General features: G+C 40.7%; 1 protein-coding gene across 3 annotated transcripts in view; it reads right to left on the bottom strand.

The window, feature by feature from the left end:
• Positions 1-9,946: 9,946 nt before the first annotated feature.
• SNF4 (sucrose nonfermenting-like protein) overlaps positions 9,947-18,002 on the bottom strand; it is a 35,489-nt gene continuing 27,433 nt past the window's right edge. For all 3 annotated transcript variants that reach the window (XM_086490444.1, XM_086490445.1, XM_086490446.1), the window contains 7 exons: positions 14,246-14,365; positions 12,537-12,681; positions 12,285-12,449; positions 11,823-11,886; positions 10,994-11,063; positions 10,766-10,883; positions 9,947-10,552 (listed from right to left, as the gene is read on the bottom strand). In XM_086490444.1, the coding sequence (XP_086346570.1) occupies positions 10,461-10,552; positions 10,766-10,883; positions 10,994-11,063; positions 11,823-11,886; positions 12,285-12,449; positions 12,537-12,681; positions 14,246-14,365 (774 nt within the window). In that variant the 3' untranslated portion in view covers positions 9,947-10,460. The remainder of the gene's footprint in view (positions 10,553-10,765; positions 10,884-10,993; positions 11,064-11,822; positions 11,887-12,284; positions 12,450-12,536; positions 12,682-14,245; positions 14,366-18,002) is intronic.

The raw sequence follows: 18,002 nt of genomic DNA, 5'->3' as shown, positions 1-18,002 counted from the left end.
TACATATTGATTCAATATTTGAGAATCTGCAAAGATAGACTCTTTAAGAGAAATCTTGAAAAGAAATACCAGTTAACACTAGTTTGGTATCAAAACAAGAAATATAAGTGTCCAATTTTTTTTAAAAAAATGCTACACTAATTCTAGTAAACATCTTCAAAAATTATCTTGTAAGAAAAGTGTATGCTAGCCAAAGTACCAATTAAAAGTATGTACAATTACTTTTGTACACACTCATGAATAGGCACTCTATGTCGCTTGCCATCCCTTCGTGGCCTCCCACACCACCACCTCTCCTCCCTCACGTGCTTGCACTCGTTGTCTCCACCATTGCCAACCCTCTTTTGTCAATTACGACTGTGACCGTGCAATGGCTACTATAGCTCATCTACAGATTCTCATCTTTGCCACCTCTAACAGTGATAGTCACCCGAGGGGTCTGCTGCTCAAGATCGTGCACCACACAAGGACCCCCTCCCACCACACATGACAACGTAAGACGGATAGAGATCAAGAGTATTTTTTTCACCCCTATACACACTTGTAGCATTGAGAGACCGAGAGAGTTGTCTGCGCAAACCCTTACCAAGATCTGCCACCATTCCTCGATCTGGTTCTCTCTCTCTCTCTCTCTCTCTCTCTCTCTCTCTCTCTCTCTCTCTCTCACACACACACACACACACACACACACACATGTGCACGCACATGCAAACATGCAAGGGTCTTGGCACAAGAATACGTCCTACTCTGTTTCTTTCCTCAAACCAATAGGAGAATTTGCCTTTGCAGTCCCACCTGGCGTCTCTCTCCCTCTCTCTCTCTCTCTCTCCCCCCTTCACATGCCTCCCTCCCCCCTTTTGTCCTCAAAGCCATAACGGCATCTTTCTTGATTCTATCTAATCATACACATTATGAAAGTTGGATAGACCTACTACTTGGTATAGATGCAATGAGAGAATTAATTAGCACACTCTCGTAAAGGTTTTGATAACATTGTTGAATTAGAAGCATATAATGCTCGTAGATTAAGATTTAAACCACCAAAAGTTAATACCATGTTAACACTTTCAAGATTTTGGTCTTTTTGTCTAACAACTATATTTGCTATAAGAACTAATTTTTTAGGCTTAACGCAGCCCACCTTGCTCTATCCAAAACTCTTGAAAACCATGCAAAGCCTTACTTTGAACAAAGCTATAGTAAATTTTCTAGAAGTTTATTTTTTATTTTTTTCTAAACCTACTTTAATTTATTTTTTCTTAAAATATTTATTGAAATTTATTTTATGCTTTAGAGCTTACCTTTGGGGTAAGCTTAAGACCAAACTTCAAAGGAGATGCCCAGAGATAACGAGAGTGAGCCCGCATGTGCCTATGATAGAAATAATAGGATTTCGATCTAAAGATATTTTGATCGGAAAAAAGTTTGATCAAACTTTCAAGAAATTATATGATACGCTATTTTTGCTGATGTGGGGCCATATAATACGCTCGATTAATCGTGTCGTCTTTTACGTGCGTACACTGTAAAATGTGCAATGCAACATAGCACAATTTTTTGCAGTGCAACATGTGAGTCATTGTTGTTACAGAGGCTACCTTTGAAGATGGGATTTCCCTAGTAGACCACCACGATGTAATCTAACAACTAGAGTCGTTTAGCCATTGCAAGGAACTCGGTGTGCCATGCTCGGACCAAGCATATATAGATATGATACCATTTTGTTCGTGAGAAGACCAAGGATAGCTTTATTCAACTAGAGTATATTCTGATGTCAGATAACCTTGCTGATATCTTCACCAAACCTCTTCCATAGGAAGCATTATCCTCTCATGACAGCTCCCTTATGACCCATTCAAGAGTTGAGAGGGGGTATTAGAGTTCAGATTCTTGTGTGATGGTGGCTCCAATATCTCCCATGAGCAAATTAGGGAGTAAAGGCAGTTTTGTGGCTGTGCTCTTCCATATCTGAGGTAGACATACCTTTTTTGGGCGATGCACCCACGATGTTGCCCACTCGATAGACTGGCATGAGACGGGACCATTATTCCTAGGGTTTTTCGGGGTTAGAATCTCGAGTGTTCTATAGTTCTGCTACTAAATATGTGTCCCAAGTCACTTTTAGTGAGTTTACACATTTATTGGCCATTTTCAAGATTGTGGGGTTTTATGATGGGTAGGAAAATTTGCCTATTGCCCTATCTATGCAAGCCCCCCCCCCCCGTACTTTTGGCATGTTGTATGAGTGAGTAGAGCTTCGAGCATTTGGCCACACTCTCACTGTAGTGTTTTCTCTCTCTAGTGTTTGTGTGTGCAACCTCTATCTTGCTCTAGCATTTTTGCAGTGCACCATCGATCTCTCTCTCTCCCCCGCATTTTTGCCAACAATCTATCTTTGCCTCTCTAGTGCTCCACTTCTCCTCTGCTTTGAGCCCCTATGTGTACACGTGCACTTGCAAATTGCTACCCGTGCTCATTTGGTGGGTGGTACACGATTAGAGTTCGTTTATGAGGAGACATGTCGCGATAGGTTGAAGATCCATTGGTTGCCCATTCTCTAGAGGAGGTTTGCTAACCTACGTCCATTAGCTCTCTCAAAATATATGCATGCAATCATATAGGGTCTAGTGATAGTCAAGCACACACATCATTGCTAGAGCCAGCATACATATCCCGTAGGTATCTCGGGGGTATCTCGTAATGACCTGTATAGCTCCACAATGCATCAAGCTAGTGTTAGTCATGGTACGAGGAAAAATCCTAACTGCAAAAGATCCCACTACAACTGCTATATCAGGTCTGGACACTAAGATATTGTACACGAGACTCCTGAAAGCCCACGATAAGTGTGTAATCTAAACTAACCTAGCCACCTCAATGCTATTTCCATCATATGCATCACCACCATTAACACTAGTCACTTATGGATATCCCAACTCGGACTCTTGGAGGATCCCTCTCCCCCCCCCCCCCCCCCCCCTTCTATCCATAGGAACTTGATGCGGGCATCCTAGCATAACCATGTTAGATTCTAGCATGAGCATATCAAAGAACTCTACGTTCTTCATCTTTGACTCGGTCTTCTATGACTCACAAGAGCACTCATGCTCTACCTCTATATCTGCAGAATCCATAGACATGTCATGCATAGTGTCATGGAGCTCATTTGCAAAAGATACACGTCACATCTTTCTACATGTTTGTAAAGTGACACACTAATGCTTCGTACATGAGAAACATTAACACCGTAAACCATGCCACTCTCGACACCTTTCACGGTCATTAGTGAGTCACTATGCATATGAAAATACTTCTATCTAAGAATCCATGACAGCCACTATCTCGCAACTATCTCACTAAGATCAAACTCTATTTAATTTACTAAGAATGAAAACAATACATCTTCTGTGCCAACAATATCACAGATTCAACCATCAACAAAATGCACACAACCAAATCTCCCACTAGAAGAACTGTTAAACCACTCACAGCATGGCGTGACATGAAAAATTGCATCATCGTTTAGCAACCAACGTGGCAAAAGTATGTGTACAAAGTAAATAGAAAGTAAACTAGAGACAAAGTTGACATCACCGTCACTAGCATAGTAGCCATTGCAAGTGCTTCACTAAATGGAGTCACTACCGTATTTGCATCACTCATGTGTCTCTTGTGTTTCCTCATACACCTAAAGCAATGCCATTCTACCCTATATGAACACAATTCCAACATCACACAATGTTAGGTAAAGGCGGTGTGCCTCACCGTGCTTTGCCTGTGTGTGTCGGCCAGTGTCCGATCGCCCACATTTATCTCCTTATTCTTTATACATACAAAAAATAAAGAGCTCTCGTTGATTCTCACATTGTGCTCATATAATAAGATTTTGGAGCTCCACCCACATCCTGTGTGCTCTCTCTCTCTCTCTCTCTCTCTCTCTCTCTCTCTCTCAGTTTGCTCTCTGATGGTTAAGTGGTCGAGTTGACTTCGACTTTGGCAATTATCTGCAGTTTTTTGGCTTGCAGTTTGCGTTGAGTTTTGAATCATTTTGCAAAGGAAATTCTATTCGTTTTTCCTGTCTTTTTGCCATAAAAGTTTGCAGTGATTTTGCCATCTTGTACAATGGCCGTTATATTCCCACTTTGACGGTGATCGAGTGTTTAGTCTCACTTTCAAGAGGTTTTGTCAATTTGGACACGGTTGGTGTTCTTATACCCTCTCGCAGGAGTGAGGATTTGTGTATGCTTGTGTGGCTACAATATAGGCTAATCACAAGTTTCATAGGTTTTTGCAAATTTTTGCAGACAGTTTCTCTTGTGGGACGTGTTTTGAACTAGTTTGCTCTCTACTTGCGTGTATGGTTATGCGCTTTATACTCGGTTGAGCAATTTGTCCCAGTTTATGCTTGCAAAGTTTGCAGATTGTGGAGTTGTTTTATGCATATGTGAGCATTGATTTTGATATGATTGATCATGCTTTTGAGCATTGTGTAGTGGTCGAGTTACCACCCACTTTGTTGTCAGTTTGGCATGGTTTATGGTTGAGATTGTACTTGAAGTTTTGCTCAGTGTACAGGGGAGATTCTGTAGATTTTTCCCAGATTTCTCGCCATACTTTGGTTCTTAGCCACACTTATGGTTGCAAATATGTGTGACAGTGAGAGGCGATGGTCTCGTTATTACCGATACTTGCGTAATTGGCATTGCGGTCACACAGGCCACATTAGGCACCATTGTTTTAGACGTATGAGACAGCAGCGGAGATGTATGCGAGATACAGGTACGGCTTTGACACAGGTTAGAGAGGTAGTCCCAGTGGCAGTCTATGCCAGTGATGGTGATGTCACGCTTGCCTGTAGTGTACCTCTTGCAGATTTGTCTATTCGTAGCACACTTTCTCCACAGTGGTTACTAAATAGTGATGCTGCTTTCCACATCATGCCATGTTGTGAGTGGTTTAGCACATTTGTTGGAGACTTGGTTGTGTGCACTTGGCCGATGGTTTGGCTTGATATAGAGGGTGCAGGAGATGTTTGTTTGTCTTTGCCCACTGGTGCATAATACACGCTACGGCATGTGTGCTATGTTCTTCAACTGAGACAGAGCTTTATCTCAGTGAGACATGCAACAGATTTTGGTTGTCAGACACTTCTTTGAGAGGAGTCTTTCCAAATGCATTGCGGTTCACTAGTGATTCCTCGCAGCGGCTTGGTATATCCTATGCATGTGTCTGAGGTTCGATTCGTGATGAGGATGCATATGGCACTGAGGTTGCTGCCAGGGATAAGTCAGTACACATAGTGCACGTTTCGTCGGCTTTCAGGTCTCTCATGTTTGACCTTTTGGTCTCGAGATCTGATCTTGCTTATGCAGTTGGTGCATTTGCAATGGGAGTTGTCAGTCGTGTGATGACTGACACTGGCATTGTGCATTGTGGAGACATGCAAGTCGTCACTCGATACCTGCAACAAGAGTGTCATCGTAACTCTAGCCCTAGTGGTATGCATGTTGCATATACACTAGAACGGTTACAGAGTGAGCCAGTGGACATAGGTTGAGAGCCGCCTTCTCTCACCTCTTGTATATACTAGTTGTAAGCTAGTCTTCTCGCCACTTATCAGCACACAACCTTTAGTGGGAGAATGTTAGGTAAAGACGGTGTGCCTCACCGTGCTTTGCCCGTGTCTACTGGCCAATGTCCGTCGGCCGCCCTCATTTATCTCCTTATTCTTTATACATACAAAGAATAAGGAGCTCTCACTGATTCAAGCGAGAACGAAAACTCTTCTCCAAAGGGGCAGTAATATGATGACAAGGGTAGGACCGAGGGGGGGGGGGGGGGGGGGGGGGGGGGCACGTCCTTGAGCTTGAGCAGTTCAAGGAGTTTCCTAAAGGTAGGGTAGATGTGTATAAAAGGGATACGGGTGGAAAACAGAGAACCAATCCCCTACCCTTTCATCTTGATCATTCCAAATATTGTTTTCGTGGAAGACGCACTTCAACCACTGTTAGCATGTACCAAGGAGAAGACATGAGCTACACAATGTAAATAATACCTTCCTCTCTTTGATGGTGTAAAACTGCAAGTTTTAATGAGGCATATGTATAGCCTATGCAAGTTTCAAGTGATGCTACAAATTAATCAAAATCCAATGCATATTTTAAAATTGGGATTGGTCATGATAGGGCTTAAAATGAGCAAGCTAGAGGTATGCCAAGTTGGTGCAAACCTTGTGTTAGTAAAGTGGGTGCACCTTGTCTACTCGTATACGTTTAAATTTAAATCATACCTCCTATGGCTTTGTCTAGTATGTATGTTGAGGAAAAACATGTCATTTGATGAAGCACAAAATTCACAAAATTAATTGGTTACAACCCAATATGAGTATGATGCTATTGTGAAGAATGACACGTGGTATTTGTGTAACTTGACTCCTCACAAAATGGCCATTGGAGTAAGTTGATTATGATGAGACTTTTGCTCCCATCTTTCATAAAGGCACAACCTTGTAAGAAGTTTGAAGATTTTCACAACGCTTTGCTAATCTTTTCACAAAGGCACTCCCAAAGGGGATTTGTTACCATATTATGGTATTGGTGTGAACACACTTAGGACCGTCGGGTACAGCTTTTTTCCCTTGTTAGGAGGTTTTTCATCCCCCAAGTTGTATATACTCCCATCTCTCTAAGGCAAGCCCTATCTTTGTATTAGCACACTATGCAATACTACCTTCTTTGTTGTGTGCTCTTGAGCTTCTCCTTCATCTTCTCCATCTTTGTGCACATTCTTGCAGCTATGCTTCCAACGCTACATACCTTCCCATTGTACGTTTTTTCCTAAGATTCTTGTCCAAAACAAGTGGCGGAGCAAGTAGCGTATGACGTTGTACTTATTTCGGATTGTTATGTATTCTTTGCAAACTTTTGTAGCAAGACCTTCACTAGGCTAAAGTGCTTTAGGTTAGTGAGACTTGGATACTTGTTATGGGAGTTCTTGTGTTCCATGGATGAAACAACCGTGTGTAGACAAAGTTGGACAGACATAGCATTGTGCATTCCTTCAATCATAGTGGACCTAAAAGCTCTCTGTGAGGCACATTGAGTCCAACACATTTTCTAGTGCTCTCTCAATGTTGGCATACCCTTGGGCTTGCACATGATCAATCGTGGTCGGGTCCACCTCCTCAACGGATTAACCTGTGGCATTAGATGATATCGGAGGTAGACATTGATTTTTAGCGCAGACTAAAAAATACTAAACAAAAGCTCTAAGTTTGCAAATATCTCGAGTACTTGGTTCATGCCACACATACTAGTTTTATAAAGTTGTAGTGCTCTTGATACTATCTTCACCTTTCAAGGCCACAACCTAAGCTCATATGCATGTGAGGATTTGATGATGTTGCTTCTAATTTCAAGACAGACTATAGTCAAGTGGATTGGAGCTTCCTTGAAGGCACTATGATGAGGATGGGCCTTTAGAGGCTTGGAGAAGGGGTGTGGCACCATTGTATACTATTGCTCATAGTCAAGTTTGCATTATCCAAATCTATTCAGCAAGGTTGCCCCCTTATGCCTTCCCTATTCTTATTTATGACAAAACAATTGGCTCAAAGGGCTACATAAGCCTATTTGATGAGGACATTAATGCAATGTTTGTTGATGACACTGCATCGTAGTTACAAGAATGGAGGCCAATTTACAGAGGGGCCAATAGGTCCTGGAGATTTTTTTGAGTAACTTTGAGTGTACGTATTAGTTCGCACAACACAATTGCTTTTTGGATTGGTGGCCGACCACCCTTCATTGGTATTTTGGAGAGGAATTTTGTTGTAGTTCTCTTGGATACTTGCGTCACTTGGGCTACCAAGTAGGTAAGGCTCAATTCAGCACTTGAGCAACAAATTGCACCCCTCATTGTGAACTCTCATGAGGCTTCTTCACTGCAACTCAACGCATCCTTTCTTTTGGCAAGCTGGATTGTGGTCACCGATCAGGTGCTTTTGGCAATGATGTCTTACACAACTTCACAAAATTCTATCCAACTCTTATATAGCCCAGATCCAATATTAGGAACCTTCCATGGTCTGGTGAAGACGGACATCATGTTTGTGCCTAATTGTTTGGGAGGTTATCTTCGCCATGTGGACTTGGACTCACAAACTCTTGTCTTTCAGAGTGGTCTCGTCTCGAAAAGAGCTTCTTTTGCCACGATTCAAGGAGGTTATCTTCGCCATGTGGGCTTGGACTCACAAACTCTTGCCTTTCAGAGTGGTCTCATCTCGAAAAGAGCTTCTTTTGCCACGATTCAAGGTTAAGCTCCCCTATCACATGACCCACCATGGCTTGAGACCTGATGGACTTAAAGAGATGTGCAAGTCAAGCTGAGTCAAGGATGGACGCACAGACTTGTATTGAGTATGTTGAGGCCTGAGGCTTTTACCATTGATAGACTTAGAGAAAGACCTTTTGGTATAAACCCCTTGATTTGCACACAACACAACCATACACTTGGCAATCCCTCATGTCGGTCTCATTAATGGAGGACTAACTAGGTGGTGAGCATTCAAATAATGGCACACTCCTTTCAAGGTTTAGGAACTTTCACACAGTTTAGGATATAAACTGCAATCAGAGCATGTAGAAATGAGCAATAGTACTTTTTCTGTGGTGCCTGAGGGGCTACTCACATGCATTGAAAGCCTGCACCAGTCTCACAGTGCACCTTCCAGAGGATCAGAGTTCATGCACCGGCAGACTCTGTGAATTCTCCACCCAGCTCATGGGGACACAATCAAAGAAGGGCAATGTTAACAAGCTTTCGAGAAACATAATCTATCATGACTACAGTGGAAGCCAAGGGACTGCCTGTGGAAGGATTCCCCTTCCCCCTACCCACTCTAGGATCTCTCTCTTTTAGTGCAACTACACAACTTAGCCACACATCTAGATGCTCGGAGAGATGAAATACTAAACGACCATACAGCCTTTGCAATGACAGAGCATGATCAAGGATACTATCTGCTTTTTTTTATCATGACTCGCCATTGGGCTCGCATATAAAAAAAGTTATGGTAGTCCAGCTAGCCTTTAGTGGACACCCCTCAGTCTGCCTTGACTGTGGGCATCCAATGGAAATAGACCTTAGATGGGACATGAACAGGCGCTCTCCTCTTTATGAAGGGCTCAGTATTTTAGTACGTGCTGGCAAGGAACGGTTTTCACATTGCCACATGTCTAACTTCTCCCCCTTCCCATCCTAAGATGTAGCCATTGTTTACTGTCACTTAATTAAAAGAGTTTCCCCTCTTTGTAAAACTAAACTTTCATGGAAGGGGTCATCCTACAACGAAGAAGGATCTTTTTCCTCCAAGAAAAAACTGAGATCAGGGCATGATTCTCTATTGTGGGATACGCCAGAACATGGAACCTTGATAGTCACTTTCAATTGTCCACATAAAACTCTCTTTACAAACAATGTCTTCTATCAGATGAGCATGTACCAACATCCACATATTTTCAAAAAAGAACTCTCTCCGACGTGTCGTCCACACATCAAATACATCCAAATCTCTCTCACATTAACTAAAGACCTCATGTTCGTGTTTGCAAATGCACATGCACTTACAAAACAATGTGTCACAAAAATCATACAAAGATAAATGAGTAGGAAACCAGCAGTGACTTGGCCAATTTAGGTCAGACAAGGTGGAATCAAAGATGATGGCAAAGGGGGATGATGCTCTAGTGTGGGAAAGCACAAGCCTAAACACTCAAAAACCCCACAGAAAACAGCCCATGAATCTGCATAAACCGTTACACATGGACCACTATTAGGAGGGCCTGATAGCTTTAGAGAGAAGACATGTGGATGAGCAGTTCAGAGAAGTCTGATCTTTTGGACATACTCATGATTTCTTTTCCAAACAATGGACAGTATGTTAATCTACAGCGAATCAGCCAACTAATCCAGAAATTTGAGTTTGAACAAATTAGCAATTTACGACACAACAATGCAGTTTGGAAGACTTACGCGATACCTTGGGAAAATGTGTGCAATTCCTCTGAAGAGAGTGGACTTCAGATTGGACTGAAGTGTCCATGCTTTGAGATCATATTTTGTCCTCCCATGCAGCTATCATGTGTGCACAAAACTGCACCTTATTTCCACCACCCAATCACCATGATTCTCATTACAAAATTGTCCAGCTCAAACATCCACCATATTTTCTTTCCAAGAATGCTACTAAAATGCCAAGGTAAACAGGAGCAGATAAACCTCTTCTGTATGTGAGTTGCTCCCCTGAAAGATTCCCCATATATACTTGCGATGCCATGTATACGGCCCACAAGTCCAGCCAATTGACGCACTTTGGAGAACCAACATCCTTGGATCTTGCAAAAGAATTGCAGGACAAGAAGAATATTTCCATTTACAAAGATGCCGCCGACGAGCTCGACCTAAATCAGCAGGAATCTAAAGACATCACTCAATGTAATGATGCCTTCAATGCGACGACTTCCGGCTTCTACACATATGACTCTCCTTACTCCTGCAGCCATTTTAGGACAAGCAATCGAAATTTCAGGATTGCACTAAGAAACTATACTGACCAACTTCACAACTAATCCTCAAGTCCAAGATGTAAGTGTGGGGCGCGACCACAGGTGAGTGTAAAGAAACTTAAAGATATGTAAAGAAACTTAAATTCTCAAATCGGCATGTGTTCGGACTCCAGCCTACATAAGCTGTATCAATGGCATACCAGGTATAGCGAGTCGTTCTATTATGTATTGGAAAGTATCTGTTCGAAGGCACATTTGACATCTAAGAACAGGGGCTCCTCCAGTTAAAGCACTTCCATCATGGACTAATTGCAAGGCCTGTCAAAACACACCAAACCTCCATATCGTTGGTAATATAAAATAATTTGGTTTTGCTTCAGTCATGAAAACTTAGAAGACCTTAAGAATCAGCACAGAGAGAGCCTTACCTGTTCAACAGTTAAGTGCTCAAGTTGCACATGGGCATATGTATCGTCCCTTGCCAACGCTGTGATATCACTATACATAAAGAGTTCAAAATGAATAACAGGGTAAAGATGCCCAGGAAAAAAGAGCACTAAAAATATGGAACTGGGTATTGCATGACGTAAAGATACAAAAAAGAAAGAGTGAGCTTGCACAAAGTATGGCCTTTGGACTATTCCTGTCTCTGCAATACCTCGTCTAATCAAAGCTCACACACAAGACATTACTCTAAAAAGACCTGTACCGCCCAGACGGACTCCTTTGTATTGCTGCAGATACTAGTTCAGTAAGAAATTACTTATTTAATCTTTGCTTAACAGGCCCTTAAAAACTCTTGGTTTATAATTGTTTGTGCCGGCAGCAACAAAAAGGGCAAGTGATTGTCATCGAATAACTTGAGTGGCAGGTGGCTTGGCCAAACTGAAATGGTTTCTAGCTAAGAGCTTGTGAGATTGTGACGTACCTGAACCCCTTTAACATTACAGCTTATTTTTCTTACAAAAACTCCCAGACCCAAGTTGACAATCAGATCCGTTATCTCTTCAAGGGACCACTCCTTAACGTACCTTACCCTGCTATAGCATAAATCTAGAAGACAATTATTTACGTCACTAAGGCACACTCGAGCGTTTGAAGTCAACTAGCGCACAATCTGCACATTTTCTTTAATGCGTGAGAAATCTGAGAAAGTAATGAATAAGTTAGCAAGATATTGACCAAATGCAAAACATTGCTTGTCCCATTGTGACAAGGAAAAAAGTTTCACATTTGAGCCTTGGAAAGGTAGCAAACCTTCTAGCATAAATATCAATGAGAGACCCGTTGTCATCTATGATTGGTAATGAGCTCACCCTGGCTGCAAATACAAAAACCAAGGCTGTTACTTGCCTAGCGCTAATGCAGAGATACTTTACCACGATTACAAGCATCCACAAAAACTTCAAAAACTTAACGAAAATAACACACATGAAATCTGTCTGTAAATTTGATTTTCAAACAAGAGCGCCCTAAAATAAGGTCAGCTTAAACTCCTCTTTGGGGCCACAGAAGACAGATGTTAAAATGTTTAGCTATGGTGGTACAAGTAATCAACAAGAACGCCTAAACTCCTCTTTGGGGCCACAGGAGAGAGATGTTAAAATGTTTAGCTATTGTGGTACAAGTAATCAACAAGAACACAATTCTCATTACAATAGTGTATTCTCTTTCTTTCCCCATGCACACCAAATATGATCATAAAGTCTCACTCATTACCTTGATTGAACAAGGCCAAAGCAGTGCTTAGAGAATAATTCAATCTAAGCACAAAAAGATGGCCCTCAGGATTGTCTCCTCTCCATGTCCCAAGCCGCAACGAACCAATAGGCTGGTTAAAGAGGGGCAATGAGCCAAATGAATGCTGAAAATGTCTGCACAAGCCTACAACAGCAGTCCAAGAACAAGCGAGTGTAAGAAAGTAGCAAAAAAGATGCCGCTGGCTCAAGAAACAAAGTACAAAACACTCACATTTCAAAACGCCAGAAAGTGTGGCCAAATGTAAAAGCTGAGGTAAACTCTGCTCTTGCCCTGGAAAATGGAGAACTGGTACAGTAGTCACCTGATGGTGAAGCAACCTCCTTACCACCTCTTTTAATGAGTCATCCGGACCAACCTGCGAGCATCGCATCCCATAGTAGCATCAGCATTTGAATATATACCAGGAACTAGATTCCTTGGTTGAAACAAAATCAGGTGAAGTTCCACTCGATAGATAACCTCAAGATGTTGCATCATGGGAAAATTCTTTTACTTCAACACTTGGGTGGACTAAAGGTAGTAATAAGTCTATTCAATTGTGCAACGACTTCACAATTACACCCTAGTAATTGAATTATGTAGTACCCCACTGACCTTAGACCCCTAAGCAATACACTTCATGTGGTGATTGCAATACAGAGACTCTCTTTGATAGCTGAGGGAGGAGATTTTCGGTCTTGCTTGTTAGGTCCAAATTGCTCATGAAGGTAGTAGAAACATTCCCTTATCTAATTAAAAACAGGAAATGTTCCTCAACCCACTCCTAAAAGTCCATATAACCAAATGCACAGCAGAGAGCATGAAGACAATATGTTCAGAAAGGCGTCACATTTTCCGTGTCAAAAATCCAACCTTTTACATGATGGCTCACGTTGTATAACATAAGGGTTTTGAGAAAGTAACCCCGGAGATGATGCTTTATACAAGCATACAAGCATGTAGCTTTAATGAGTTGATGTTGGCCCCAGACCGATTATCCAGTCCATGAAGGTAAAGCTAGCATTGATACTTACGAGTTCCTTCTCCTAGACAAGTACTCATATTCCATCTTCTCTCAGTAAAATGCATGTTTGGCACATGTATTAAACAGACTTGTAGGAACATTTTTGAAACGATGGCCAAAACATTCTTGCAACTGATTATATCAAATGGAGATCTATGTTGAGCATCTACAACTCTCAAATATGAAATCAAGCAGTGATAATAATTTGGCTTAAATTTTCAGTCTCATGCGTACATAATTGAGTGATATGGTTGGACCAGGGGCGACTTTCAATTCTTCTAATAATAAACTGCAAATGCCACTATTCTTTCACAACTCAAGAATTCTAGCATCATGCCCAAAAGTTCCAGGTACTGTCCCTATGAAAAAGTAGTGAAGGTCGTCATACAGGTAAGGGCAAACATAGCTATGATAGCTATAAAAAAGTAGTGAAGGTCGTCGTACGGGTAAGAGCAAACGTAGCTGAAGGCTGGCACACAAGAGAAACCAACCCTCCCTCTCCATGTGCATATGCTTCCTCCGCTACTCCTCACAGTAAACCTTTTCAGAAAATCTTTCTGTATCATCCTTCCACTTCAAGCGCTTTGGGGTATTTCAATAGCTGATGTTCCTCATGTGCCACACGTCATCAGCTGCTCACAGCCATATTAAACGTAGCTCCCTTACTAGGAAAAGAAAGCGAAACTACCAAGGCACAAGAATTATGTAGAGTCCAGGAAAAAGGACAACATAAGCAAATCAATGCTGCATTCAATACATTGAAGCTTTAGATCAGTGCATTTGTACAAGCCAATTTGCTACCCACACATTACTTAAACAGCAGGCTGCAACAACATGAATAAACCCAAAACACTAGACCCAGATTGTCCATGCTCTGTCCCTAAACCTCTCCAAAACCAAAATAAAATTTACTTACATAGTGTAGAGGGTGTCTTCTTTGACTTGCATCTGTTAGCCTGATCTTTTCAGCCTTCCAAGCAGCTATGGTGTGGGTCTCCAATTCTTCTTCCGATAAAATTGCTCTGTGACTTCCTATCTGTGGGAGCAAACAAAAAGTTAGATGTACTAAACACCCTATGGCTTGTCCCAAGGCAGGGCTGACACGTACACTTACGAAGACGTGCAATACTAATTGAAGTAGAAAAATTATAACGTATTGTGGATGTTACTTACAAAAAAAAAATAGACGACATGTTATTTTAGCCTAGAGTCTAGTCTTTAACACTAGTGCTATAATTGGACACATCAATGTCCTTTTTTCCTACCCAATTGTCACATTTATTTTATGAAACTAGACACACACTATGCATGTCTTACTCATAGTCTAGCTAGGTTATGAGGTGAAAAAAATAGGCAATTTTCCATATGTAAAATTACATTGCATAAAGGTGTCAAACTTTTTGTACCACTCTCTTGAGCTTGAATGAGCCCATATACGCTGCGTTTCAGTTTGCATACCAAATGCTCTTTTCTTGGAATGACAAAACCTTCTGGTTGTTCCATGTACAGCTCCTCATCCGAGTCACCATGAAGAAAAGCAATATTTACTCTAAATCAAAAAGAATGCAATGAGAGCAAACAATACACGGAGGGTAGTCATCTTCACCACCAGTGAGGAGACTTCTTAGAAGTCTATGCCTTCCTTCTGTTTATAACCCTTGGCAACCAACCATGCTTTATACTTGGGCTTCCATCAACACATTTCACTTTGTTAGGGATAGCTTTCCTACCCTTAGGCAAAGATACAAGCTCTCATGTGTCGTTTGCATACAAAGAATTCATCTCGTTTTGCATAGCAAGCTCCCACTTTCTCTTGTTTTCACATGATTGTGCCTCTTTAAATGTCAAAGGCTCATTTTCATATGTCAACAAAATGCAATTCAAAGATGGCTCAAACCTCTGTGGCTGCCTTCTGACACGTGTAGACCTTCTTATTTGTATTTTGAGGCAATGGGTCTACATCCTCAGGAACAAGCACACCATCATTAAGTGGCTGATTTTCAGCATTTGACTTGCTGCTGTAATCTGTTTTCAGCGTGTTCTTCTTCTTGTTCTATCCCATCTTGTGCATCTATTTGCTGTCCATTATCTCCTGGTTGTAGCACAATGGGTTGCTACTCATTTTCAGCATCAATAGGAACAATATCTTCAGCTAACGGTTGATTAATGGCTGGTTGTTTGTGCTGAAATTTGACCTCTTTTTATCAAGATCACCCTATGTAGCATTGTTCAGTAACTTTGCCTCATTAAACACTGCATTTTGGCTGCGTACTATTTTCCTGTTCTGAGGTAACCAAATTCTATAACCCATCTCTCCCTCATCTCTATATCCTATGAAGATGCCCTTGATAGTAGCATATCAAGTTTGGTCCACAGTTCCACAGGTACATGCACAAAGGCATCACACCCAAAGACACGCAAATGGTCATATGAAGCACGTTTGCCAGACCAAACCTCTTCAGGGATGTCATTCTTCAATGCACGATTAGGAGAGCAATTGCATATACTTAGATGAATCCAGGATAAGCCCAGATTCACCGATAAAGGAAAGTGCAAGGTATAGACCCATGGTAGTTACCCACAAGACAATATAACCATCAGCTTCATCATGCATAGTATTGACTAAATACCACGACATCCCCACTAACGTCGTCAGTGCCCAATATATATACCTTCATAAGTTCAGAAGTCTGAACTCACGAATTATAAGAGGGAATAAAGCACTCATAGAACTATAAAAGCAAGGGACACGAGAAAAGAAAAGAAAAACAAAAACAAACAAACTAACTAACTAAATCACTTTGTTTGCTACGAAACAAAACTAAATAAAACAAAACATTATTAACTTAAAAATGTTTTTAGAAAAGGCATGTGTAAAATAAGTTGACGCAACTTACTTGGCTTAAAACAAGTACTCAATTTTAAGCAAAAAAGAATAAAACATCTTAAAAACTTAATCCTAGAAATCAAACTTCACACAACAACTTCTAACAGAACACATTCTTAAGTCCTCAGGTAAGCTAAATACGAAATCGAAAAATGAATACTACTACAAACCTACGAAGAGCAAAGAACCAAACTTGACAATATGTGATCTCAACTTCACTGCTTGTCCAAACAGGAAGAATAAGATTATCACCTTTATCATGCATAGCTTGGACAACAGCTATGACATCCCTACTCACGTCGTCAGTGCCCAAGAGTAGGTGCAGGTTTATATAGAGGTCATTCATGCTTTGAACGTACTCTACAAAACCAACGAGCTGAGTTTCTATCACCCTCCGGAGGTGATGGGCATACTCAGCCATGATAAAGGCTAGCATTTGTCAAGCTATAGTAAAAATACTAGAATCGCTAAAGATCAAAACAACAACATAAGGTGTTATTAAGTCAAACAATAAGTGGGCTTTTTAGCTCCCCACTTCTATTGAATTTACTACTGATTATCTTGAACATTCCAAAGAAAGAAACATTAAAAATAAACTTACTACGATACAAAAATGAACGAACTTTTTTCATGATTCTTTTGAATGAGTATCCTTTTTCAACTAGTAAAGAAATAAGATGGCAAGATTGAACAACAAAAGCACATTTACTAGAACAAAGACGAGAAAATCTAAATAGTTGAGAGCAAATGACACCGTACTTAGCTAAAAGAGAAATGTTCGAAGAAATGTGAGGCATACGGATGATATTTAGATTGGCATATTCTGGTTCAAAGCGCTTATCATAGATATCTACTTCTAATCCCAAGGGAGTCTGAAAAATCTTAAAGTCTAAAAAGGCACAACAATCACTATTTGTGGTACAGTTGAGTTCACAAAACTCCTTGGGATAAATTCCTCCGCCTACAAAACTCGAATTCAAGTACATAAAATCTTGAAAAGAAGGAAAGTCAAGGACAAAAAGATCATCTACAAAGCGTCTTACATTGCATAACTTGTGCAAAAATATTGGGCAAGTGTTAGCAAAAACAAGACGCTCCATAAAATCAAACTCATAAGTAAAAAGATAGAAATTAGCAAGAAAAACAGTACAATTGGTGCCCATAGGGATACCAATCGTTTGCTTGAAAAGAGAGTCGCCGATGGTCCTGGTGAATCTCTTTCTTCCTTCGTCTACGTCTACATTCTTACTTTACAACCATAAGAAGTCAAAGTTCAAGCTGACTTTTCTACTAGCAATGCCTTGTACCTATCCTTCTCAAGCTTGTTCGCAAAAACTTTTGAAATAAGAGACTTGACTCTAAATTTAAGGTCCTCCAAATTTAGCTTCGTGTATAGCGTAGTAAAGTCAAAAGTTTGGAGACATAAAGGAGAAGATTTCTCTTTAAGGCTTCTTGAAGAGTTCAAAAACTTTAAAACAGGAATCACACCTATTGAATCATTTAAAATCCAACTTGAATCGGTAGGTACGTCTGCTTCCTTTAGCATATTTTTCCACAATTCATTTACGCTAGGTAAAATAGCTTTGAAACAATAACTAAGCCATTTGGAAACCTCGGTCAAAGAGGTGTTACAAGAAGCAGCTATAAATCTAGGCTTTATAGGGTTCTTGTGGAACTTCCAAACGGTATATAAAAAAAAAAAATTAGGTTGGCACTTGAAACCAAAAGACTTACAAAAGTCTTGATGTTTCAAGATAACATCTTGAATTGAAAAATCACAATCGTT

The sequence above is a fragment of the Adiantum capillus-veneris genome, chromosome 19 (genome assembly GCF_014529385.1).
Source record: "Adiantum capillus-veneris isolate H3 chromosome 19, ASM1452938v2, whole genome shotgun sequence".
Lineage (NCBI taxonomy): Eukaryota > Viridiplantae > Streptophyta > Polypodiopsida > Polypodiales > Pteridaceae > Adiantum > Adiantum capillus-veneris.
Note: the sequence above shows the minus strand (reverse complement) of the source record. Positions and strands in the feature narration are given on the sequence as shown.